The sequence below is a fragment of the Trichechus manatus genome, unplaced genomic scaffold (genome assembly GCF_000243295.1).
Source record: "Trichechus manatus latirostris isolate Lorelei unplaced genomic scaffold, TriManLat1.0 scaffold00035, whole genome shotgun sequence".
Taxonomy (NCBI): domain Eukaryota; kingdom Metazoa; phylum Chordata; class Mammalia; order Sirenia; family Trichechidae; genus Trichechus; species Trichechus manatus.
Window position 1 is genome coordinate 15,546,792 of NW_004443971.1, and position 27,393 is coordinate 15,574,184.

The following is a 27,393-nucleotide window of genomic DNA, read 5'->3' on the forward strand; positions in this document are numbered from 1 at the left end:
AACAGCTTTGTGGAATGTTTATGATCATGAAGTAGGTTGCCTTTAAGGCCTTATCACCAGACATGATGTCTCTGTAATTCAAAATTCAATAGTCTGAAGAAAACTAGGACATGGCATCCTATTGCATGTAAGATAGTCTGTTCTTTATAAAGTCAGTTTTAACAAGACAACCTAGCACATGAACGTGCATAATGAACTACTTTTGGTCCATTTCTCTATTATAGCACATAGTGTATTAGTGGTCTCTGAACGTCTAACTTCATCCCTCTCAAGAGAGTGAGTTCCTTGATGGAAGAGAACCTATCTTTGTGACCTAGCCCCCTGCATCTGATAAAACTGTTGGCTGAATAAATCTAATCAATGTAGTGTAAGTGTTAATTTCTACCACTTTTGTGCGATTTCTCCTTCTGTCCTTATGAATCTAGATATACGAGAGTATGGGGCCAGTCTTGATTCTAGCTGTTGTTGTGGTTGTATTGATGCTGGTTAGAGTACTAGCAAGAGAACAAAATCTAATTTTACGGGGAGTTCTCAGTTTTCTATCAATGGTGAAGACATTACTAGTTAGTACAATTGTGAGCCTTTACGTATTTTTTTTTCCACAACACCTACAAATGAAGTGGAAAAGTTTGCTTCCTGTGGCATAGTAAAAAACAAAAACCCGTTGCTGTTGAGTCAATTCCAACTCATAGCAACCCTACAGGACAGAGTAGAACTGCCCCATAGGGTTTCCAAGGAGCGGCTGGTGGATTTGAACTGCCAACCTTTTGGTTAGCAGCCGTAGCTCTCAACCACTGCACAGTAAAGGGGATCTGAAATCAGAAGGCTCTGATTCCAGGTGTGATTCTGCCACATATTAGCTTTGTGTACCTGGGACAGTCGCTCAACTTTTAAAGCCTCTTCTCCTCATCTGTGAAATGGAGCGGTTAATGCACACTTCTTCCCAGGTGGTGGCAAGAGCTGATGAGGAAGCATGTCAAAGAACGTTTTAAATTGTAAAGCAGTATTTAAGTGGATAGTTTTCTGTTTGTTTTGGGGTGAGACACACATTTCCTTTCTTAAATAAACATGCAAACCCCAAAGTATGAATAACTGGGTGGGGCCAGGAATCACTGCAGTTGAAGTAATTGTAAACTACAAGCACTGTAAACTATACGTGTCCTTTAGCCCTGTGATGCGTCTAAAACCAAAAGGTGTTACTACAGAGGCACCTAGGCTGTCGATGTCCTTCTGAAAAATCAGCCACTGGAAAAAAAACCCTGTGGAGCACAGTTCTACTCTGACACACAAAGGGTTGCCATGAGTCAGAGCTGACTTCTTGGCAACTGGTTAGTTGTTGGTTACCGAAGGAAGTCACAGATTCAACCACTTAAAACAATTAATTGGGGTTAAAAAAAAACAAAACCCATTGCTGTCTGTTAAGAAGAATAAAATACATCAGTAGCTTAGGTACCATAGTGGCTCCGCTTATTAAAACATTTTTTAAAATATCCTAATTGGTTTTAAAACATTTTTTGGTGAACTCATTTGCTTTTATACTCTTCAATGGAAAGTAAAAGAAATCACGACCCCCCCGCCCCACTCCCGTCCCAATTTTTCTGACATAAATACAAGCCACTGTGGATGGAGGTTCCTTTTCTTATGAATTCCACAATGATATTAACACATGCACAAAACTAATCCTTCTTGTCTAAGCACCTTGGAATGCTAAGATGCTAGAAGGCCTGGATGCCCACAGATGCAAAAAAGCAGATGACTGAAACTATATTCTAGATCTTATATGAAGAGCAGCTCTGACATACCAATTCGTGCACTACTCCCCATCAAAGTATACCAAACAATTTCTCTTTTGTTACTCTTTTAAAGCAGAATTGCCATTTGGAGAGATACAGAACTATTTTTTAAGTATCTACACAGTTCTGAGGGATGACAGAATTTCACTCTATAATTTTTCTAATTCCTGATTCCTAGGTCAAAACATGACTGCTAAGTTTCCTTCTCTTGGTGTTATCCTTTATTATTTCTCTGTGTAGGTAGGTTACAAAATAAAGATGTCTGGTCCCATTTACTACAGAATATTTTCCTCTGCCCGAGTTACGAACTATCAAGTAACCAGATCAGGAAACACACTCTTAAAAAGTGCGTGGGCTGTAGGGTACCATGGTTTGTGTATATTTCTGGAGTACTGCCTGGGTCGTGTGGTCATTTATTTAAGATTAAAGTACTAGAAAATATTGTGGACGTGTAGCTATGTTTTGAAGCTTGAGTATCCTATAGAGGACCCCAAGGAAGGGTCCCACACCTGTGCCTGGCAACTATGGTTGTTTCTTCAGGTATGTAATTAGGCGTGAGGATTTTTTGTTGTTTTGTTATCAGAAGATATTTTTTTCTCTTAACTGCCCTGGTCTGAATGAGCAGAATCAGCAAAATAAAAGTGAAATTAATGGAATAATGGTCCAGAGCTGGCTTCCTGTAGCTATTGTACGTTAGTGGGTTCACTAGCCATTCAATTTCAAAGGCATAACACATTAATTCTGGCACAATTATTAATTCACCAAGAGATAATGAATTAATTGGACAAGATGAATGCAAAACGAGCACAAACGTTTATATACCACGTGATGTACACTGTCTTAGCTAAGCATAGAGTAACACTGCCTTAAGGCAATATTCAAACAATGTCTAATATTACTAAAGGTTGCTTCTTATAAATATGAATGTTCAAACTGTTAAATTTAAAAATAGGTTAAGAGATAGGAAAACTATGTGTCCTCCCAAGTTCCAGTAATTTTACAAAAAACAAAACATTTTATTCAAGAAACACAGAAAAGGAGTCATTTGGTGCCATGCTTTTATTCAAATGAAAGGGGGAAAAACTACACTGTACCAGGAAATAGCAAATAGGACAGAAATTTACAGCACAGCATCTTAAAAAAACTGTAAGCAAGGCTCTAGAGTGGACAGGTAAGCACACCACACACTGTACATCGCCCAGCAGTGTCCTTGAAACCATAATTAAATAGCTGCATTTGGCTTTAAACAGCCAAATAAAAACTGTAACAGTCATTCTACAACAAAAGTGAAAAAAAAAATGAGAGAAATTAAAAACTTTCCAAAGCTGTGTCAATAGCAGAATTGGACAGTCTGTACTGGTAACCATGACAAGTGTTTGGCAAGTTTAACAGAGTAATTATCATCATAATAACTTGACCTCCAATGATGAAAGCACCAGTGGGTTTCAGTAAGGTTGATGAAAATCCCCAGACTTTATGAAATGGCATAATTTTCATTTGTGTAATTTTTAAAACCTAATTCCACTGAAAACTGCAACATAAAAAAAATCTGCAGACTTGAAGAAATATATCCATATTTTTTCTGCATTAATAAAGTATAATCTTATACTGAGAGAAATGAACTTTTGTGGCAATATTCACATTCTACCTTTAGATACTACAGACATTTAATTCAATTGCTGGACACACATTAGTAATTGAAGAATAAATGGTGGGCCTATCTAGTTTTGAATAGCTCCTCCACTGTCTTGTATCCATTTTTTTCTTATTTAATAAGCCAAGTAATATCATGAAGAAGGTTGCTTTGATATGGGAAATTTAAGTGATTGGAAAGAACAAATTTAATAATGTAAAATGCTTATTAATTCTTTTGACTATTCAACACTTTTTGATTAGGTTCGTTAACTATTTTTTTAAACTAGTTTTAATTTAATCGTGTATTTGACAATCATTTCCTTCTAATTGTGATAGAAATTATTGTCTTAAAGGTAAAATGTGCCATTCCCCATTTTTAATATTCATATATTATATACACAATATGTATACACTTAAAATATAAGAGTTACATATCCTGGTCTCTAACATGCAAACAGTAGGTCACAAATAGTTTTGAGCTACACATATATCTTGCACAGATACTGGAAAAAAAACTGTGCAATTTTTTTTACAGTTTTAACAAATATACATAAATATAAGAACATAAATTACAGTAAAATATTGACAGCATTTGAGAAAATGTTGATAACCCAGATGCACTGATGCCTAAAGGCCTTACAATAATAGAAAAGTACAGTTCAGGGACATCTCATTCCTATTCTTTTTAAAAATAAGTAAACACATCAGATGAGACATTAGTTATCTCTCTCAACCACTCAATTAGGGAAATGTATATATTTTAGTCTCTACTTCCCATGAAAGAAAACAAACTAACCATCCCGCTTACGATACAATACTGTCTTTCCCCTACGTTTACACAGTTGTCACAACACTGAAACATAACAGGGTCACATGATCGATCATTCAAGTCTTTTCCTGAGAATGAAGTTTTTCCCCAACTAACCCTCTGGTATACATTGTTGAAGGAACAAAAATCATGTAAAGGAGATTTCAAGGTTTCTAAGCTGTTCCACTTGAAAAGGATTAAAAAGAAGAAAAAGAAAAACTCATAAGTAAAATAATGTGAAGCTATTTTAAAATTAAAATGTAGCCCTTTGTACATGTTTAAAAATTCTAAATATAATTCTCCTATCAGTTATAAATATAATGTAAGGACCCCTTGAGAACTTGTAGCAGGAAGTCCTACATCTTCAGTTTGAAAGACTACTCTCAAAGTGTCATTCACTTCTGCCAGCTTATAAAGTGACTTACTTTAAAAGATATAGAAAGCCTTTTTTGTTAAGAGAACAATCTAAATTATTCTGAGTTGGCCAGAAGTGGTATAAAAACAGCACTGATTTAATCAGTAACTTCTTATAACATATTCTTGGTTAAAACTCACATGGTTTAAAGCGAACCTACTAGCAGCTCTTCACAACACCTCCTTTTTGTGTAGTAGAGAAATGTTAATACTTGAGTGAATAATAAATACAGAATTGTAAATACTTAGCAGAATAATTTTTGTAAATGCTTTAACATCGTTAAAACATGAGGATTACTGTAAATCTAACACTAGTGTTTCTCTTAGCATCATAAGAAAGGTGCAAGTTACCTCTGAAGGTCTATTTCCTACTCTCATGATCTCCACATTAAACAAAATACAAAGGTATCTTAGAATAAACCCCAGGAGAGAAATATAGCAAAATAAACCATCTGAAGAGAAGCATGTACATGAAAAGGTAAAAACAAACAAACAAACAAAAAGGCAACAAATAAAACACATAATTTGAAATCTTAGCCATATTTCAACCATAAGTCCAACTAGTACAGATGAAAATTCAGTGCTTCAGTGTATCTTGCATCAAGCAGATGAACCTGATAACGTACAAATCTCCGTCTGTGAATCAAACATTTCCTTCATCACTTGGACTTACCACCTAAGTGAGAATCTTCTGCACTCCAAAATACTGTGGTTTACATTCCAGTTGTTTATGACAACAGAGCTTAATGTCCAGTTTTAATTAATAAAAGTCTTGTTGGCAATTAGAAACATTTTCTATAGGCAGGAAAGATGAAGTGCAAATTTATCAAGATGTTCTGAAGCAAGTATTTCACACTCCTATGCCTTAGTGGGTAAAAGTTTTTTGGGTGTTACTGGTCTCTTGGTCTGCCACAAATGGCTGTGAATGGTAATTGCATCAACACTGGCAGACAACGTTTTAGCAGGTATGTGGCTAAACTGTTTCCTGTCAGAGTTATATTTGTAAAGCCCCTCAATCATTTTTTTAGTGATAGATTTAGGGCCTATCCCTGTCAGTTTATTGATTTCTTCAGTTTCTGGGCAATAAGTATACAAAGACCTGAACTGGCAGCCTGAATCCCGGAACAAGATTAAGAAGTTGTTGGCATCTGACTTCTCCATTTCCTTTGGAATAAAAAACAAAACAAAATGACAACAAAAAAAATACCTTAAAACATTTTGCTGAGTAAAGTTTATATAATTTGTTACATTTCTTAGTCAAATTTTACATGACATGTAATTGAAAATATAAATTAATAGCCAAAATAAAATACAAATTATAAAAATAGAGCAAGCTTTAGTTAAAAATGTATGCAAACACCTTACCATTGGCTATTGGTTCTGTCTGGATATTACACTCCTGTCGGAAACTTTGAAAGATGTGAAGTATCTGCCGAGTCTTGATCTTAGCCAAAGTGTGTTTCGCATTAATAATTAGGCACTGATTATCTCCTTTGCTCATCTAGCTTCGTTGTAAAAAGAAAGCTATGCTTTCTACATTTAAGACATATGAATGAGTGAATTTGGGCAAGAAGATACTATTTTTAGATTATGTAAGTTTATTCCTAATTTTAAATGTATAGTTTCAGATCTTTTAGATGTTGTTGAAATTCTTGGGAGCCTACGACGAGTATTTTCTTTTGAATTAATAGAGAAGACTCCTACAGTTTTAGAATGATGCCATATTTAATTTTCATGAAAACATGCTTACCTCTAGTATTTTTTTCTTCTGCCCTTCATTTACTTTTCCAGCCAAACAGCAATGAGCTAAAGCGTTTTGTATTATGTGCTTATTGGATTTTGCACTGGGTTCCTTGTAGAGCTTTGGTCCTGCAGTAAGGATTTAACAATAATAACAAAATAAAATTCCTATGCCAGAAGTAGTATTATCTTTGAGTAATATAATTGTTCCCACATTGATGAAACATTGTAATAGAAAACTAAACTCTATACTAGGAAACTTCTGACTGTCCTCTGGATAGTACTCCATCAGAACAGTTTTTTATCCACACAGCGAAGTCTTGAGGATGTTTTCTATGACTTTCTGAGGCTGCCCTGTGATAGGAGGTAGTCTGAGAAACCAGATGTAGCTACAATTACCACTGTCTGATCTAAGCTATTAAAAGCACAAGAAAAAGTCTCATCTTTTTCTTCTTCCACGCCTCTGGTTTTTTGTTTGTTTTTATCATTTTCTTTCATCGTTGGCACTCTTTGGTCAGTGAAACCACAGAAGCCCTTTTTGCCATTTACAATCTTCCTCCTGCTTCAAACTTACTACACTCTGTCCTGGAAGGCAAGGGCTGTGCCTTACTCTCAGTAGTGTGCTGGTAAACTGGTTCTCTTTGGGTGGGGGGGTATGAAGGGGGAACCCATGATTTGTAGCAGTTATCAATTTCTGTGGTGTAAACACTCCCATGAGGGCTAACTTCAAGCTACCAAAGATTCAACAGCTTGCAGAATTCTTGAAATTTAACCATTACTTCCAGAGCCAGTACTAGTTGGTTCTAGCATACCACTGCAGCTCTGCAACTCCATTATTTAGAACACTGCCTGGCAGATACAAGCTTAATGAATGTTAAACTGAACTAAGGAGGATGAGCTGAGGAAATAACACAGGAACACTGTACAATCCCAGGCCTCAATGGCTGTCAGTCTGGCTGGCTCTAGGAAGCAGTATTAAAAGCCACAGAGTTAAGTCCAGGTGGAAAGTCTCTACCAAACTCCAACCTCTTTAGGCCTTTATAGGGCTTCCTCTCTGCTGGGTCACAGGTGGGTGGAGGCAATCTCCTCTTCCCTCTGCTTCTTCCCATAGATGTTTTTCTCTTGTGCCTTTTCATTTTACCTCTCAAAGTATCCTGTTTCATTTCTCTAGTAGCGTCCTTACCTACATGCTCTTCATCAATTTGCTTTCATTAAAAAAACGCCTACCCAAACAGAGGCTAGAAAAGAACCTGGTGGGGACATGTGAGGCTGGATGCCCTCCTAGATCTGATGCATTCTTCTTACGTCTTAGGGCTTCTTAAATTCATCAATGATGAACAGCTCTAGATGCCGGAAATCCCAATGTTAGGGACAAGCCTTTGTGGATTCTAGCTTTTTCTCTGTACTCAAGATCCATGCATTGCTGATAGAACCTCTCCAAAACCTTCTTCAGACCTAAACTACAACACAGAAATGGCTAACGTTTTTAAGATAGAAGCAGAGGGATGAGGTGTTAGTGGCATCACTAATTTTGTTTAGAAAACTATTTCAAGTCATCTGAGACAAGTCACCACCTCCCTAAGTGGAAACGGACCTACCTGAAAGTGACCGCCTGTGTTCGCTCCTTTGGCTCAGACTCTCTGGTGTTTACGAAGTGGTGAGCCAATGATATTTTCTTTAGTACAGCCTATATCTATTCTCATGAAGACTGTTAAATTTAACTGTTTCCCTAAACATGCAGACACTAACCTGTGTATTCTGTTCCAGAAGCCACTGAAGAAGTTGTTGATGCATTTTCCCAGTCTTTTTCTCCATTTCGACTGCCACAACGACTTGGAGATAAGAAGCCTTCTACAGACTCTGACCTAAATAGTAAATAGAGTTTTTTTCCTTTTGTTCATATTGCCATCATTTCTTCCTTTTTCTTTTTTTTTTAATTGTGCTTTAGATGAAGGTGTACAGAGCAAATTAGTTTCTCATGAACAATAAATACACATATTATTTTGTGACGTGTCACACTCTCCCCTTCTTGACCCTGCGTTCCCCATTTCCATTTGTCCAGCTTTCTTGTCCCCTCCTGCCTTCTTGCTGTTGCTCCTGGGCTCATGTGCCCATTTAGTCTCGTATACACGTTGAGCTATGTGTATTATTGTTTACTTTATTGGCCTGTCTAATCTTGGGCTGATGGTGAACCTCAGGAGTGAATTCAGTACTAAGTTAAAAGGGTGTCCAGGGGGCCATACTCTCAGAGTTACTCCAGTATCTGTCAGAACAGTTAAGTGTGTTTTTTTTTTTTTTTTTGTGAGTTTGATTTTTGTTCTACATTTTTCTCCTGCTCTGTCTGGGACTCTCTATTGTGATCCCTGTCAAAGCAGTTGGTGGTGGTAGCCGGACACCATCTAGTTCTTCTGGGCTCAGGCTCATGAAGGCTGTGGTTCATGTGGTCCATTAGTCCTTTGGACTAATCTTTCCCTTGTGTCTTTGGTTTTCTTCATTCTCATTTGCTCCAGATGGTTTGGGACCAGTGGAGTATCTTAGATGGCTGCTCACAAGCTTTTAAGACCCCAGATGCTACTCACCAAAGTAGGATGTAGAACATTTCCTTTATAAACTATGTTATGCCAGTTGAGCTAGATGTCCCCTGAGACCATGGTCCCCAGCCCCTGGCCCAGTAATTTGGTCCCTCAGGGAGTTTGGAGATGTCTATAAAGCTTCTATGACTTTGCCTTGGTCAAGCTGTGCTGACTTCCCCAGTATTGTATACTGTCTTACCCTTCACCATAGTTGCCACTACTCTATTGTCTAGTTAGTGTTCTTCACTCCCCACCTTTCCCCTTCCTTGCAACAGAATATTTATTTCAAACGGGAAAAGAACGTTTGGGGGCCAGGAGAGTATATGTGAAAGTACCAACCAAAATTAACCCAGAAGCTTAAAAATAAAAAGATGGTGGTAACTTCATTTGTCTTATTCATAACTATACATCCACATGCCTAGAGCATAGTAAAACTACAAACCAAACCTATTGCTGTCAAGTTGATTTCTACTCATAGCAACCCTACAAGACAGACTAGAACTACACCACAGGGTTTCCAAGGCTGTAATCTTTACGGAAGCAGACTGCCACATCTTTCTCCCGAGGAGTAGCTGGTGGATTCAAACCACCAACCTGTCGGTTAGCAGCTGAGCGCTTAACCACCACCAGGGCTCCTTAGAACATAGTAAGTACTCCAAAATATTTATTGAATGAAAGAATAAATGCTTTTCCATATGAAAATGGACAATTAATGCAATCAGATGGTAATACAAAGATTAGAACTCAGCTGGTAACTGCCAGTAGAAACATTCTTTTTGATCTGGTTATTAATAGACTATAAGATAATGAAATGTTGGCTTTTAGCTTCTCATCTACATAGGAACAGAGTACAAAAGAGATCTTTCTCCTAAGTCATAAGCCATGTACTTGGAATTATTCTAAGAGTGAAAAATGGCCTTTATATTTATGAGAAATAAGCTATAGGCCAGCACTACATAGATGACGCACTTTCTATTTCTACAGACCATGATTTCATCACGGTGATATTAGCAATTACTGATGTACAATTACTGTTAATATTTCAAAGTTACAAAAAGTATCTTAGATGACAATAATTCCAAAATTCCAAAAGATAAAAACAGTAAAAGATTAATAAACCCTGCTAGTCTTCCTCTTCATACAATTTTTTTAAACAGAAACCCAAACAAATCTGGTCAGCAAAACTTATAAATTTTTTTTATTATGATTCATAGTTATTATAAGATAAAAAATAAAGAATTTTTACTTAGAATTCTGTATAATTTCAGGTACCATATTCTTTCCCACGAAAAATGTTGATGTGCTCTGAACTTACCTTGGTGTCCTCTTGCCCGAATGCACACTCTCATTATCGCCTGTGTTCAGTGACGCCAAAGAAAGGCTAGAGACTGAAAAAACACGATAAATTCGTGACCCTGAATAAAAATAAAATTAGAAATTTAACAGGAGCAACTAGCAAAGAGTCTGTTCATTAGATAACACCAGCATATGAAAATTGAGTTTCTGTAGTTTTTCTTTTTTCTTTACTCTTACTCTAAACACATAATATGCTTGCATGCATATATACATAATTTATTTAAAATTAGCAAGGAACCTACTTTTAATAAACAGTGATAAAACTAACTTGCTATTAGGATTTATTCCAAAAAGAAAGTGCTAACATGAGACACGGAACTGTAATCCTAAAGAAAAAAAGTACAAAAAGAAAATTAGCAAAAGAAATTAAGAAAAAAATTAACAAAAAAGTAAGATATATTTAGAAATATCTAATTCATAGGTGAAAAAATAATCGTATTAATTTCAGCCAATATTGGGTATCAAAAAGTTTCACTAACTAGAAAAGGCAGAGTTCTCTTTAAACAGTCAATGTTATTTTTTCCTCAGCTTTAGAATAACTATAGGAATTCTCTAAAAATTTCCATTGTATTTTGTCTTAACAAAATATTTTTTGAGTAAGAAGTATGCATGTTGAATTAAAAATACATATACATATATATATATATTTTCTCTCAACTGTAACAACAACAACAAAAAAAACCAAACCCGCGGCCACTGAGCCAATTTCGACTCATAGCGACCTTATAGGTCAGAGGAGAACTGCCCCATGGGATTTCCAAGAAGCGGCTGGTGGATTCCAACTGCTGACCTTTTGGTGCAGCCAAATGCTTAACCACTGCGCCACCATGGCTCCCTAATTATAAATTTGGATTTTACCATTTCTATCTTAAAGGAGGGACTCATGAACTTTTGGTCTTATATTCCTCATTATACTGATATGTTTCTTGCACATTTCATGCACACAGAATTTCTCATTAAATTTACAAATGTGTGAAGGGTAGTCAGTATTAGTAATTCAGGGAGATTACAGCCGAAGGCAGAGTTCCCTAATAGGTTAGTATTTAAATTGGATTTTTAGCATTCACATTTGTTCTACTGAATATATGCATGCACACATAATACACTTAAGTCATAAAACACTTCATTTGCTCATTTTGGTTTTCCAAATAAGGAGCATGCATATTCTCAAACTGTGTATCCAATTTAGCAGATCAAAGCACAATCACGTTAGTATGACATACGAAGCTGGTGTTTTTTCATGAACAGACTCTTTATAATAAGTGGTGTTACCTGGAGGACCTTTTATTGGTGTTTTGGGGGATTCAATATGATCTCTGTGAATAGATTTTGGGCGCTGTTTTTTTTGTTTTGCTACTTGAGGGCGGGGTTTAATTACTGTATCCATATCTTCCATGAGTTTCAGCTGTTTTCGCCTCATATATTCTTGCCTAATAAATTCTCTGCGCGCTCTCTCATCTTCTTTCTTTTGACGTTCTTCCTCAGTTTTACGCCTAAGAAATCAAACAGTTAAATTTCTCATTCTGCATACCAAAGACAAAAGAAGACACTGGAAAGAGTACACATTTGAGGTAAGAAGGGAGAGTTATTATATTCCAGTACCCTGGGAAAAAAAAAATGTTCATCTAAAAAGTACTTACTAAGATAATTTAGGTCATTTAAAAAAAAGAAAATTGATAATCTAGTGAAATTATTTTAAATTAATGTTTTAGAGAACATGTACTTTGAAGTATCTCAAACTTAGGATCAAAATATACAATTAGGCAATACCTTGGGAAAATAAACTAACTTCCAAAAAGCACTGAGAATCTGTATCAGTTCATTTGTCTGTACACACTTTAAATGTCTCTAAAAAAATCTGTTAATAAAAAAATGAGAAACTGCCTCTTGCAGTACATACTTACCAAATTTTTCTAAATATGCCCATGCATCATTAATGCTCAGATTTAGAACTGGCACAGCAATTTCCTTTACCTTGTCTCTTCTTTCTTATGCTCCATTTCTGCTTCCAGCTGTTGTTTTCGAAGCTGGGTTTCTTTTTCCCTTCTTAATCGTTTCTCCAACAAAGCTGCCCGTTTCATTGCCATATCATTCTCTGCTTTTTGATCATCCTAAGGGTGAATTTCATTAAAAAAGATAAAACATTTTAGGCACCAACATTCTTATTTTCAATGACTGGGGTCACATTTAGTGGTTACTCTTAACAACTGAAAAACAGAACTATTTATTCAAACTTATTCCAACCCCAGCAAATACGGACATATTCTACTAATTATTATGAAGGAACTGAATTAATGTGGCATCAGTTCTATCAAGTAGCAGAGAACACTTAAATTTATTTAATTCCACTCTTTCAGAAACCTAAGAAATTTAAAAAGAACAATTAAAAAAAAACTAGTTTTCAAAACTGCATGTAAATTATATTTAAAATACATGTTCAATAGCGAAAACTCAGGTAAAAGTACCAAAAAAATTAGCCACCCAAAGTTACACCACATAAATGCAACTACTGCTGATTTTTTTAAAAGTGAGGTTCTGAAAGCTTGCTTGATAGGTTCTGAACTATACTGAAGGTTTTTCCTTTGATGGGCATAATTATACTCCTCTTCTGTGGTACTTTCACTTGGAGAGCTAGTTTGTGATCTGTAGGCCACCTGGGTCTGCCCTAGTTTCTACCTGAATCCATAGGGACATCCCCAGTTCTGAGAAACAAAAAAACCAAACCCGTTGCCGTTGAGTCGCTTCTGACTCACAGCAACCCTACAGGACAAGAGTAGAGCTGCCCCATAGGGTTTCCAAGGGGCACCTGGTGGAGATGAACTGCTGACCTTTTGGTTAGCCGCTGAACTCTTAGCCACTTTGTCACTAGGGTTTCCCTGGTTCTGAGAGGGCTTCCAAAATGCTTCGGAATTCAGTAAAGTACAAAACTGTGGGACCTGGGTTTTTTTTAATGATAGATTATCAAATACAACTACAAATGCAAGAGCAGCAGCAGACAAAACAGATAACTGAGACCCTAAAAATTAAATACTTATGCTCATCAAAAGTATCAAAAGAATAAAAAGACAACCTACAGACTGGGAAAAAATCTTAGGGAATGACATCTGATAAGGGTCTAATCTCTTATGTAGAAAACCTCTACAACTCAACAACAAAAAGACAAACAACCCAAATTAAAAAATGGGTAAAAGACCATCTCACCCTGACATTACTAACACTAATAACGAAACCAGAAAATAACAAATGGTGGATAGGTTGTGGGGAGATTGGAACACTTATCCACTGCTGATGGGAATGTAAAATGGTACAACCACTATGGAAAATTATATGGTGCCTCCTTAAAAAGCTAGAAATAGAAATAACATACAATCCAGCATTCCCACTCCTATGACTATATCCTAGAGAAATAAGAGCCATCACACAAATAGGCATATGCACAACCACGCTCACTGTAGCATTATTTACAATAGCAAAAAGATGGAAACCACCGAAGTGCCCAGCGACAGATGAATAGGTAAACAAATTATGGTATATACACACAATGGAATACTATGCAATGATAATGAACAATGATGAATCTGTGAAACATCTCACAACATGGATGAATGTGGGGGGCATTATGCTGAGTGAAATAGGTCAATCACGAAAGGATTTGGGATAACTATTTTATGAGACTACTATTATAAAAACTCAAGAAAAGGTTTACACACAGGAAAAAAACATCTTTGATGGGGAGGGGATATCACTAACTATATAGTAGATAAGAGTTAACTTTGGTGAAGGGAAAGACAACATACAATATAGGGGAAGTCAGTGCAACTTGACCAAGGCAAAGTCATAGACGCTTCTAGACACATCCAAACACCTTGAGGGACCAAGTTGCAAGGCCTGAGAGCTGGGGACCATGATCTCAGGGGATTTCTAGGTCAACTGGCATAATACAGTTCATAAAAAAAAAAAAAATTATACATCCTCATTTGGTGACTAGTGTCTGTGGTCTCTTAAAAGCTTGCGAACGGCCACCTAAGATACATCTATTGGTCCTATCTCGTCTGGAGCAAAGGAGAATGAAGAAAATCAAAGACACAAGGAAAATATTAATCCAAAGGACTAATGGACCACATGAACCACAGCCTCCACCAGCCTGAGCCCAGAAGAACTAGATGGTGCCTGGCTACCATCACCTACCACTCTGATGGGGATCAGAATAGAGGGTCCTGGCAGAGCAGGAGAAAAATGTAGAACAAAATATAAATTCACACACACACAAAAAAGACCAAATGTACAGGTCTGACAGAGACTGTAGGAACCTTCGAGACTATGGCCCCTGGAAACCCTACTAACTCAGAACTGAAGCCACTCCCAAAGTTCACCTTTCAGCCAAAGATTAGAATAACACACGTAAGGAACATGCTTCTTAGTTCAATTAAGTATACGAGACCAAATGGGCAACACCTGTTCAAAAACAAAGACAAGAAGGCAGGAAGAGACAGGAAAACTGGACGAATGGACATGGAAAACCCAGGGTGGAAAGGGACAGGGAGAGAGTGCCGACACATTTTGGGGATTGCAACCAATGTTGCTAAACAATTTATGTATAAATTTTTGAATGAGGAAGTAATTTGCACTGTAAACTTTCACCTAAAGTACAATAAAATTATATATATATGAAAAAGAAAATGGGCAAAAGACATGAATAAACAGTTCACTAAAAAGGACATTCAAGCGGCCAAGAAACAAATGAAAAGATGTTCATGATCTTTAGCTGTTGAGAGATGCAATCAAAACTGCAATGAGATACCAACTCACCCCCACTAAAATGGCACAATGATCACAAAAACAGAAAACAACAAATGCTGGTGAAGATGCAGGGAGATTGGAACTCTTATCCACTGCAATGGGACCATAAAATGGTATAACCACTATGGAAAATGGTATGGCGCTTCCTCAAAAAACTAGAACTACCTTATGATCCAGCAATCTCACTCCTAGGTATATACCCTAGAGAACTAACAGAAGTGACACGAACAGACATATGCACACCAGTGGTGACTGCAGTACTATTCACAATAGCAAAAGGATGGAAACAACCTAAGTGCCCATCAATGGATGAATGGATAAGCAAAATGTAGTATATAGATATATATATAAAGTGGACTACTATGCAATCATAAAGAATAATAACGAGTTCTCAAACATCTTAAAATGTGGATGAATCTGGAGGACATTACGCTGATTGAAACAAGTCAATCACAAAAGGAAAAATACTGTGTGATCCCACTTTTATAAAAACATGTATACATAAAGAAACCAATGTTCGTTGGTGGTTACCAGGGAGGGGTAGGTGAGAAGAGGGGGAATAACTCTTTTACAGAGTAAAACTCATAAAACCAAAACTGTTGCCATCAAGTCGATTCTGACTCATAGTGACCCTATAGGACAGGGTAGAACTGCCCCATAGGGTTTCCAAGGAGCACCTCGTGGATTCGAACTGCTGATGTTTTGGTTAGCAGCCGTAGCTCTTAACCACTTCGCCACCAGGGTTTCCTTTTAGAGAGCAGACACTTGCTATTTTTGGTGATGGGAAAGGTAACACTGAATGTGGGTGAGGTGTGCACAGCTTGACCATGTAAATGATGTCCCTAAGTACACACACACATACATGTCAAGGATGTTTTTGGTAGATGCTAGAATATATAATTTTGCAACAACAGCCAAAAAAGATGTGTGGTTACACATGTATTTATGTATGCATATATGTGTATAGGTATGTATACATATATGCATGCATATATACATGTAACCGTATGTGTGTACATATACATGTCTGTGCATGCATGTATGTTCATATATATAATAAAGCACATGGAGGCACAGTTACGGATACTTCTTATACATAAACCCAACAAACACCTCATGGGATTGGATTTCTGGGTTTGAAGCCTTAGGACCATAGTCTCGTGGGACAACTTGGTCAATTGGCATATTCACAGAAGTTTATATTATACATCCTAGTCTGGTAAGTAGTGTCTAGGGTCTTAAAAGCTTGTGAGCAGCCGTTTAACTATTGGTCCCATCACGGCTGGCGCAAAAGAGAAAGAAGGAAACCAAAGACTCAGAGAAGAAACTAGTCTACAGGATGAATAATCTACACGAACCATGGCCTCATCTACCCTGAGACCAGAACAACTAGATGGTGCCTGGTTACAACTAACAACCATTCTAATCAGGGCCACAATAGATGGATCCTGATAGAAAGGGAGAAAAATGTAGAACAGAACTCAAATTCTTAAAAAGTTCAGACTTACTGGACCGGTTGAGACTAGAGGACTCCCCGAGACTATCTCCCTGAGATTTCCATAAATCTTGAACTGAAACTACCCCCTTAGGTCACCTTTTAACTCAATAACAGATTGGCTCATAAAGAATATTACCAGTGAGTACTGCGCACCTTTAAAAAATCATCTATATGAGACCAATGGTCAACAATTACTCTTCAGCAAAGATGAAAGGTAAGGGGAGTGGGAAACCAGATTACTGGAAGGAAAACATCCAGAAGGAAATTCTTGAGAATGCTAAAACATTGTGAAAAATGTAACCACTGCCTCTGAAAAATATGTGTAGTGATTGTCAGATGGGAACCTAACTTGCTGTGTAAACGTTCACTGAAAACACAATAAAATATTATTAGAAAAAAAATCAGCAAAGTAACAAGCTGTAGAGGTGGTTCATGGTCTCAATGACTCCTTATAATGCTTAATTCAGTAAGTACTTCCTGGTTGCCAAATCCCCTGGAGAAAGAGGTAAAACAAGGTGCTTTGTATAAGAACCCCGACAGACTAACTCTGAATGGAGAAAGTCAGAAGATACCATTCAGCCAATCAAACTAAACGTTCATATATCTAACAAACTATAGATACTTTGCAATTTGCCAGGTATATACGGGAATAAAGAGAATCAGTATCTCTAGGGGCTCACAGTCGAAGAGAAAAAGCAAATCATAAAGAAATCATAGAAAAATTTGGGTCACAGGTACTACAGTATATTTAGGATACAACAGACACACAAACCAGTTGCCTTCAAGTCCACTCTGACTCATGGCGACCCCAAAGCTTGTCAGAGTAGAACGGTGCTCACAGAATTTTCCAATGGCTGATTTTTTGGAAGTAGACTGCTAGGACTTTCTTACATGATGCCTCTGGGTGGACTTGAACAGCCAACCTTTTGGTTAGCAACTGAGTGCATTAACCATTTGCATCACCCAGGTACTCTAGACGCACAAAGGAGGAAGTATTTAACTTCTTCCTAAGGAATTATGAATGGCTTCAACAAAAAGATGAAGCTTGAATTTTGTATTAAAGAATAGCCCAAAATAGAAGGTACAGGGGAGAGGCTGGACAATAGCTTGGGTTGGTCTGTGGAAGTCCCTGAATGCTATGCTAAGGAGTTTAAACTGTATTCAATAACATTTTTTGGATAGAAAGATTCAATTAGAGGTGTGCTCTTGGAACAATTAGCTCTGGTTGCAGTATGAAGAACAGAATGGAGTGATCAGAGGCAGGAAGCCCAGTTAAGAAGCTATAACCACAGTGCAAGGGATGAGTATTGGGGCAGTGAAGAATGGAAACGAAGGTACAGATGCACTTCCTGTTTCACACTAAAAGTTGTGAAGTTTTTTTCTCCCTGTTTTCCTTTCTCTGCAAGGAGTAAGGTCTTCTACAATTAGACAGTAAACTTTAATATCTATTAGTGTCTACAAAGGCATTCTATTACAAAATGGTAGATTTACATGATTAAGAGACAAAACATGACTCACATCTAAATTTTCAAACACTGAAAAGGGCCTAAAGGGCAATCACCCTGAAGTCAGTTTTAAAATAAGTTACAAATTTCTAACATTAAATGATCAGAAGTAAAACCAGCAAGTGTAATCACTTCCACATTCTTGGGTTACTTTTTCCAGTAGGACTGCTGTGTGCTTGAGTTTAAAATCTTAAATTATTAATTATTAATGTTGTGTGTTGTCAATCTACATTCCAAACTGTGTAGCTATACAGAATCAGAGATTATCTACTTTAGTCCTTTAATTAAAAAAAAAAGAAGTATGAATAACACACACATATATTTGTGATTATAAAAATATTATTCTCTATAGGTAACTTGGAAAACATAGAAAAATATAAGGATGAAAAATTTAGGAGGCTGTTTAACAATATTAGTAAGCTTTCTAGTATCTATGATAAATTATAAGATCTTCACCATCAAAAGCTGATGCTGTTCATTATTTGCATTAGTTGGCTACGGTACTGTAAAAATATGTTGTATCTACTCTCAATACTAAGATTAAGGGTCATATGCTACACCCTTATCCAGTGCTTTTAAAGGAATCATTTGGATGACAAGTGTTCAAACTATATATGCTTTAAAAATGTCTCACCTTGTTAGATCCTGTCTGGCCAGTTTCAAAAAGATTTTTAAAAGACAAAGCATGTGAGAAAAGATGTTCAAGATTAAAAAAAAAAAAAAAACCCAAAACCTAAAATATACTTACTTATATTATAAAAATGCTAAGTTATGAGCTTTTTACAAATTGGTAATGGACTCACTCTGGAGAGATTTGAGTAGCCTTATTTTTAAAGGCTTTTGTGAAAGTGAGAAAAAGGCAGAGGAGCAAAAACAGCGAGTGTATCTAAACATGTACAATGACTTTGATAACAAAAGGATTTATAACAGCTTCAAATCTGTATCAGAAGATTATTCTATGAATCGCAGCGTGCTTGAATGACACGAGAGTCCACCGAGGGGAGTACCAAAATATAATTTATAATTAATGGCAGACTTGCAACAAAATGGATTACTACTCAAAGCAGCACGTCAATTCAAACAAAAAAAACACTCATCTAATGAAGATACCCAAACCAATGCAGATTAAGTATTACCTTAAAAAAGAATCCACAGCATACTTTCTGGTCATCATCAAATTGTTCTTTATCACTTTCTCCATCATATTTTTCAACAGATACATCAGCCTTTTCAGGGGGTTTCAAATCTGAGAGGGAAACTTCAATTAGATTAACATTTTTAGGAGCTGTAGGTGGGAAAACAAGTTTAGGAGGCAGTTCTGTGGGTTGATTCAGTTGGTCCTCATTTGGTGTTAGACAGACAGTCTCTGTGATAGGCTGTGATAGTACTTCAGACACTGTTGACTCCAAAGGTTTGATCTCCTTTTCTTCTGGATTATGTGCATGTTGTTCCAAAGTCCCCTTGGATTCCAATTCCTCCTTTTTAACTTCCTCTTTAGGTTTGGATTCCTTTAGCTGAGGTTCTCCATCATCTCCAAAACATACAAATGACCGAGTCTGAATAGGAACCTGACTTGGTGAAAACCTCCTTAACCGAGGAAGACTATCAACAGACCGAGGGGGTGTCAGGGTTCGATTCAAAGGTGTTATTTTTAATTCATTGGGCCTAGGAGTCCTTTGATTTTTAACAGAAAAAGATGTGCTTTTCCTGTTAGAAGACTGTGGAGATGGATGAGGAGGACGAGGGGAGTCTGAGGAGAATGGTACAATGGAAGAAGACAGGCCTGCCTGCCTGGAAGGTTTAAAATCTCTAATCTGTTTCTGTGGAGAGGGCTGTGGAGGCGAAATCACCCAAGACTGCTGCTCTCGCATCTGCATTAACATTTCCTGCTGAAGTGACAAGCGTTGCATCTCTTGTTGTAGAAAATGCAGAGATGAATTTAACTTTTCAATGGATTTTGTATATTCTAAAATTTCTCCTTCGTTTAAAGTTTCTTCTGAGGGGCTTGCCAGGTTCCACTGTTTCTCAGGATCGACAGGTGTGGTTGGAGACTTTAGCCATTTGGCTTGAGGATTCTCCATGCTCTCTTTGATATCTGCCAGAGACTTACTCCTTTGTCCATTAGCTTTCTGCGGTTCCTTTTCTTTTGCTTGATCAGTATATACTTTCTCATCTTCTGCACCAGCTGCTTCCTCACGAAGAGGGGATATCCCATCCCCTTTCTTTTTCACTACAGTAAGGAATGCTGTCCTCCCCATTTTCTGCCTCTGTTTAGTAAAAGCAGCTTCCATTTTCTTCTTCTGGGCTTCTATAGCACGCCTTTTTTCTTCTAGTTTCATCCTAAGATGCACCATTTCAGAAGCCAACAGCTGGGTAGTGTCTCGTCCTTGTGGAATGCCTGTGTCTTCTGGAATTTGTGCCCAAGCAACCACATGGGGAATATTAAGTTCAGAACCCTCTGGCGTAGTTTTTTGAGAACTACTTCCACTACTTTTTCCATCAGTGTGATTCAGTTTCCTGAATTTCTGTTCAGCAAAGCTGGTCATTTTAACTCCAGAACTAGAAGAAGCACTGCTGCCTGGCTGAGACTTGGTACTTACTGTACTTGGACAAGGACTCAAAGCTTCTCTGGGATTGCTGGTTCTTATGTCATAATCCTGCATAAATTTAGATGCATCATCCATGTCAGAGTCCAGGCTTACAGTATAATCTCTCAAAGAAGAATCTTCATCCATAGTTTCAGGAATATCTTCTGAAGGAACGTGAATTCCAGTGTCTACTTCAGTATTGTCAGTTACGGGACTCAAGGCACCTTTTGTATCAGATATGTTATCAGGGCTAGATTGAGTTAGCTTGAAATTTGAATTTAGGATACTCATTTCCTGGCTATGAAGAAAGAAGCCATTAGCAATTTGGTCTGGCTGAGGTGTGAGGGGAGATTTTTCAGTATCATGAATTATTTGTAATGCTTCTTCAATGCTTGGTGTTTCGATCTGATTGCCAAACTCATCTAGAAGTACTCTATTTTGTAAAGCTCCGTTTGGAAGCTTATAATGAATATTCTCATTTGAATTTAGTTCGTTTGTATTAAGGGGCCCATAAGATCTGAAGTCAGTGTGAGGGTCGATATTAAGTTCTTCTTCAATGCTTTCTGCCTCCTCTTCTCCATTTACTGGCTTGAAGGACAAATTTTTCCTAATGTGTTTAGATACACGATTGTTGTTCAGAGTAAGTCCTTCATTACTAATAGAACGAGTAATTCCTCTGTTTGGAGTAGATTTCTGTACACTATTTTCTTTATCAAAAGAAATATCAAATGAAACTCCGTGCACTGATGATCTGGAAAAAAACAAAAAGGAGAAAATCCTTCAATAATTTTAGAAAAGAAATGATTTGTTTTGGTATCATCAAATAATAATTATTTGAAATTGTATTTCTTTTTTTCCCTCATTTCTCATAATCATATTGTCCTTAAGGAAAGTTAGGGCTCTCTAGCTAATTTTGAAATTTAGCCCATTTGACTTCTCAGTTATCATTTGCCTATGTAGCCTTTTTCAAATTTAGGTACTACTTACAAGTCTAGATTTAGCAATTTGGTTAACAACATTAAAAAAGATGGGTGTGGCAGGCTAAGGAGTGATAAAGTTAGCATTTCTTGATAAAGTGAACATGCTAAAAACAATTCCCTTTGCTTACCTTTTCTCTTTGGGCCATGTCCCTATGAAGCCATCAACATAAGACATAGAGGAAGACCTTCTAATTCCTCCTTCACATGCAAAAAAGAAAACGTCACTGAAATCTTGTAAAAATTTTTAACTTACAGCAATTTAACATTTCACATACTTGAGGATCCACTGATAGCACTAAAATGTAAGTAAGTATATTTGGAGAATTAGACATTATGTTATTAAGAAAAGCAAGCATAGAGAAACAATCAACTTTTTGGTGCATATGTAACACTTTTCAGAAAAAAGATGGGATATTTTTATTTATCATTTCCCAGTTAACCTATTTAAAAAGCACTTTACTAGACTTCTTCAAATACATTACCTGAGGCTGAAGACTGAGCTTGGGGACGGAAATGTCTAGAAGGCAAATGACGACACTGTGTAAATGCAGCCCCTTCCTCACTGCAATGTAAAACAAATTTAAAAGTTTATATTTTATCCCTTAAATATAAATTTTATACAGAATGGCTGAAGTTATAAACAATATTACCATCTCCAATTTTCCATTCTAAATAATGGCTGTGATCATAATATGTACTTCTATATATATTATGTCTTTTAGCCAAAGAGCTTGAACTATTTTCACATATATCACAATGTAAGATATGGCACATTATTTTCATTTTACAAATAGAAAAACGGATATAAAGAAGGTAAATCAGACGCATCACATTTAAAATATTTTGGTTTAATCTAAGTCTCTAAAAAACACAAGTATAACAAAGCCTGGTAGCCTCCCTGCTCACAAACCTGTGTCTGTACATCTCTAACGTTACTGCAAGAGTAACACAGCGAGCTTCACTTTGAAGACTTCAGTGCCTCTACAGATAAGAAGCTTTCCTGTTACTTCTTCATTAAGTCCACTCTATTCCAATTAATGTAAGGGACTAGACAGTCTCTCAAATTATAATGACATCTGGCCTGAATCAAGCTATCTTCTCTTTATTTTTCTAAGTGTTAAGTCTGCCCACACCTGACACTGTAGTCAGATGAAGAAATTAGCCTGCCCACCTCCAACTGGTAGAGAATACACTGGGGAATAGGGTGTAGTGACTTCTGTAGCTCCCTCAAACCATACTATCTTTTGGCTAACATAAACTGAGAAGATGAACAAATCAACTAAAGAATTCAAAGGTAAACAGCAATGCTGTATTCTTACTATTTAATTAAAGCTTAATTAATGAGGTTTTCCAAAAGCAACAATACGTAAAGAATTTGCATAACTTTGCTCTGTCCAGGACAAATACTCATCTGCTTCTGCAGACTTTTCTCCTGAACTGCCCATCACATTTTCTCTTAGTTTTGTTTATAAGTTCATTTGCTCCCTTGTCATGTTTGTTTCTATCATCCCTTCTTCTAAAGCCATTTCCACAGTTTCCACTCTCAGATCTCTGATAAGAAGGTAATCCTGCAAGTTATTAAAAATTTGTTCACTCTTTTTTTCTTCTCCAAATAATGGCTACAGTGTTGTAAATTCCTATTAATTGCCTCATTTTCATATTTGCATAGAAGATTTTGGTCTGGTGTAACTCTACCCAAGTATGTGGAGTAGCTGCTGGAAATGTCTTTTTGCTCTGCCTGTCTTCCTCCTTTGTTTTTTCTTTCTCATAAGATCATTATTTGGATGCAGTAACATTTATAGATGTGACTGCATTATCCCTATGAAAAAGAAATTCTTTAATCCTTCCTCAAAGTTCTACAATGAGGACATATGGGAGAACTATAGATATGAGAGGGTTACTAGGAGCCTAGAAAGATGGTAACAGAAAGACTCTTCAAGGAAGACAATTTAGACATGCATCTAGGTTATAAAAAGTTGCTCTGTTAGGGAGACTGGGAAAAGGTAGCCATTTGGATGTCTCAGAGACAGAAAGGAGGTGAGTCTTCCACAGGACCTAAATTAAGACTTTTTCCAGTGTCAGAAATTTGGAAGACTGTCCATTTAGGTTTCTAGAAATAATAACTATGGGATAATCTATTTTTCAGGTGGAAAGTTTCAGAGATTTAAAAGATTAAATCGTCCAAGAGTGACTACCTAGAATATTAGGTAGTTTCTAAATTTTCAAAGAAGGAAACGTCACTAGATAACCAACCCAAGAAAGCACTGAGGAAATAATACTATGTAGAAAAAAGTTTCCCATAAGAAAAAATATAGACATGTTTCTAGAATCAACAATATTCTAACCTAACCTGTTTGTGGTAAATTTCACGGACAGTTAGGCAACAGAAAACTTAATGAGGTAGTAAGAAGATTCATAGTGGTAAATCAAAGCGTAAGAGAAGGAAAATGCTTTTTTAATTTGTAGGAAAAGCTTTACAGACACCAGAAAACTCACACAGGTAAAAAGCCCTACAAAGGTAGTGAGTCTGGAAAGGGTTCTGTCAAGGCTTGAGTTTCACATTCGTTAGTGTGCACCTGAGAAACTTCTCAAGTGTGAGGAGTAGGTGATGGCTTCAGTGCAAGTTTATAGTTTTGTTATTCATACAGAAAGTACTTTGAATTTCTTATAATTTTAATATATTTTTATTGTTGTAACAATATGTATAACACAACATTTACCAATTAAAAAAAATGTATTTAATAGATCTGCTTAAATTTCTAAATATCCTCAAAATATATCAATTTTAAACTTAAAAAGTCAGATAGATTAGGGAGTCCAAAGTTAAATTTTAGGTTCTAATAAATAGATATTGAAAAGCTACTTACAAGATCCACTGAAAGACAATTCAAAACAAACGAATGTCCTTATCACATACCATATTTTTATGCAAATAATGCGCACCCTCTGTTATTTGTTAGCTGGCAGCACACCCCCACACCCCCGCAAGTCTGCAAGGGGTGGGGAGGGGAGAGGGAGGGCACAGCTGGCAAACAAACGAAGAAGACAGGCATCATTTGTGTAAAAATACGGTAACTGGGTCAGAGGTCAGGATTATCCTGATATTAAATGGTAGGACATTTTTACTTTCATTTCAGTTCCTGATATCAAGAATTAAAGCATTAGATAAAGATTCAATATTATAATAAATATTTTGTTGTGATCTCTCAATGGTGACAGTAACTAAAAACAGTATGAAAAACTGTCTCAAAGATTTTAAGATATTTAAAAAAAATGTTAAAACCCAAATAAAATTTAAAAATTTCTCCCTGAGACCTAAGAGCTACCTATCATTTAGCTAGTTCTCAACTCTAAATTTATGCTGCAAAAGTGTGTTTTTAAGATACTTGGATCTTGGAGCCCTGGTGGTGCAGTGGTTAAGAGCTTGGCTGCTAATCAAAAGGTCGGCAGTTTGAATTCACCAGCCGCTCCTTGGAAACCCTATGGGGCAGTTCTGCTCTGTCCTATAGGGTCGCTATGCGTCAGAATTGACTCAACGACAATGGGTTTTGTTTGTTTTTGGTTTTATTTGGACCTTAGAATATATTCTCCCAATTTCAGTATGGTTCATAAAAGTCTGCTTATGAAATATACATTTCAGTGTAATTTTTAATTACATTTAAGTTATAACAGGCATTAAAAGGGTGATCCAATTAAACACAATTTAGTTCAAATTCCGAATGAAATAAAACACCTTTAATTAAGGTAATAAAATTTTATTTTGATTTCATTAGTGAACAAAACGGAAATAGTGAAAATGAAGTCATTCTGGAATCTACCTTGAACTGAAGTCAGAACTACATGAACTATCCAAGACATTCCTTCTGGCAGCATTCGAGACAGGGACTGAAGGCGGATCGTTCGTAGGTTCAGCTAGAATAAAAGATGAAATCTCAAAATTACATGTTTAGCATGTTTCCAACATTACTTCAAGAATTCTGGACCATAAATAAATGTTTAAAATTTACTCTCAAAATCTCGTGCTACTTATAGAAAAATCATAGCATATTGAAAGTTATCATCTTAAATACTTTCAACAGGTCAATTTTTCTTTAAACTCTTCCTGAAGTATTCTGGCTTAAAAAGAAAAAATTATTCTATCAAGGCTACAGAGGTGTAGTGTTGGGGGAGGGGGCGCGACGGCTGGGAAAGGTGGGAGCACGGGCAGCACTTGCCCCCGGCTCAAGTCCAAGGGGGCACCAGTGGTGTCACTAGGGGGTGCGGATTGCACCAGGTGACACTGTCAGAAGGGCCAACACCAAATGGTCCAGAGATACGTCCAAACCAAGTTATGCAGGACTTGAGCTGCTCCAGAAAGCCTGTGCCCACTTTAGCCACGTTTCAGTGCTGCTCTCTGCGGCTGCGGCTTCTCAGTGTCTGCCAGAATGAATCACTGGCCCAGAAGTGCCGCTAGTGTCGCTGCCAATGCTCGGGCACCCCATCAGCCTGCCCGCCACCCGGGATGGGGTGCAGCTGGAATTTGTGCCTGGGCAGTGGGTGTGCTCGGTTTCTCGGTTTTTGTCGTCGCTATCAATGTCTATTCATCTTGAAATTTGGAGGAAGGGAGGTACAACTTAGAAACTGCCCCTGGGTGCTCAAATGAGGGGAGGGAAGGCAAAACTTAGAGACTGCCCCTGGGCACTCGTTACCCTTGCTAAACCCCTGTAAAGCCACCATATTTTTTTAGAACCTGTGTGTTATTTGCATAAAAATACACTAATGGGGGAAAAAAGGTATAATATAAAATAAATACAGATATTTAAAATAAAAATAAATCTGATTGTTTCACTTTGCTAAAGCTTTCATAGAACAATTACATATGGTCATCTTTTGACATCTGACTTTCCTTAACTGCCTTAAGGAAGGATTGCAACTTCTTTATAGGTATTCTTTGTTATATAATGACTCAGTATTTGGAATCTGCCATAAGCAGCTTAGAAATACCAGAACACATTAAATACTCATTACCACATATTTCACAGAATTTTGCCTGAGATGCAATAGGCTGCCTGAAGTAAGCTCATTCTGTTCATTAGAATGGTATGTCGTCTCCCCCTTGGTTACAGATTTTTCCTCCCTCTTGAGCTCTTTCTCTTTTTTTGGAGGGAGGTGGGAGTGAGGGTAGTGATTGGAATTGCAAAATTTAGAGCTAACGAAAGCAGCTAAAGTAGCTGGGATGCACAACAATCTTGTTTTGTGTTGGCTGGGACAGCCACTGATGTCAGAAAGAACTGGTCCCACAGTTATGCTGAAGAAAAATTCTTTAGTGGGGCTGAACTTATAATTTAGGGTCATTTTTTTTTCCTATAAAAATAAGCATCTAGTTTTATAATGGAAGCCAGTGGAAAATTTGTTTTGCTATATGAAACACTGCTTTAGAGAAAATTCAGGAAGATTTTTTTTGTTCTTTATAGCTAGAGATTTTTATAGTAACACCTTTATTTTTCCACAGAAGAAAGGTCTGGCAATCTACTTCCATAAAGATCACAGCAAAGAAGACCCTATGGAACAATTCCACTGTGTGATATATGGGGCTGCCATGAGTCAGAGTCAACTCAACCTCAACGGATTTTATTTCTAATTAGTTTTATTCTTATGTGCAATCAACAGATCATGATATAGTAATAATCACAAACCTGTTAGGTTTAAAAAAAAATATATATA

At 36.9% G+C, this 27,393-nt stretch overlaps 1 protein-coding gene and 1 long non-coding RNA gene across 2 annotated transcripts in view; one reads left to right on the forward strand and one right to left on the reverse strand.

The window, feature by feature from the left end:
* Positions 1-2,837: 2,837 nt before the first annotated feature.
* The window catches only part of CAMSAP2 (calmodulin regulated spectrin associated protein family member 2), a 138,240-nt gene continuing 113,684 nt past the window's right edge, over positions 2,838-27,393 (reverse strand). Inside the window, exons 8-17 of the mRNA XM_004375314.3 lie at positions 25,509-25,602; positions 22,173-22,252; positions 21,819-21,888; positions 19,259-21,461; positions 12,294-12,430; positions 11,592-11,812; positions 10,279-10,351; positions 8,140-8,255; positions 6,401-6,519; positions 2,838-5,814 (exon numbers count right to left, since the gene is read on the reverse strand). Coding sequence (XP_004375371.1) covers positions 5,509-5,814; positions 6,401-6,519; positions 8,140-8,255; positions 10,279-10,351; positions 11,592-11,812; positions 12,294-12,430; positions 19,259-21,461; positions 21,819-21,888; positions 22,173-22,252; positions 25,509-25,602 — 3,419 coding nt within the window. The 3' untranslated portion in view covers positions 2,838-5,508. The remainder of the gene's footprint in view (positions 5,815-6,400; positions 6,520-8,139; positions 8,256-10,278; positions 10,352-11,591; positions 11,813-12,293; positions 12,431-19,258; positions 21,462-21,818; positions 21,889-22,172; positions 22,253-25,508; positions 25,603-27,393) is intronic.
* LOC111820379 (uncharacterized) lies at positions 8,124-27,210 on the forward strand. The gene is made up of 3 exons (XR_002823930.1): positions 8,124-8,262; positions 11,805-11,890; positions 27,182-27,210. It is a non-coding gene; the product is annotated as an uncharacterized LOC111820379 (long non-coding RNA).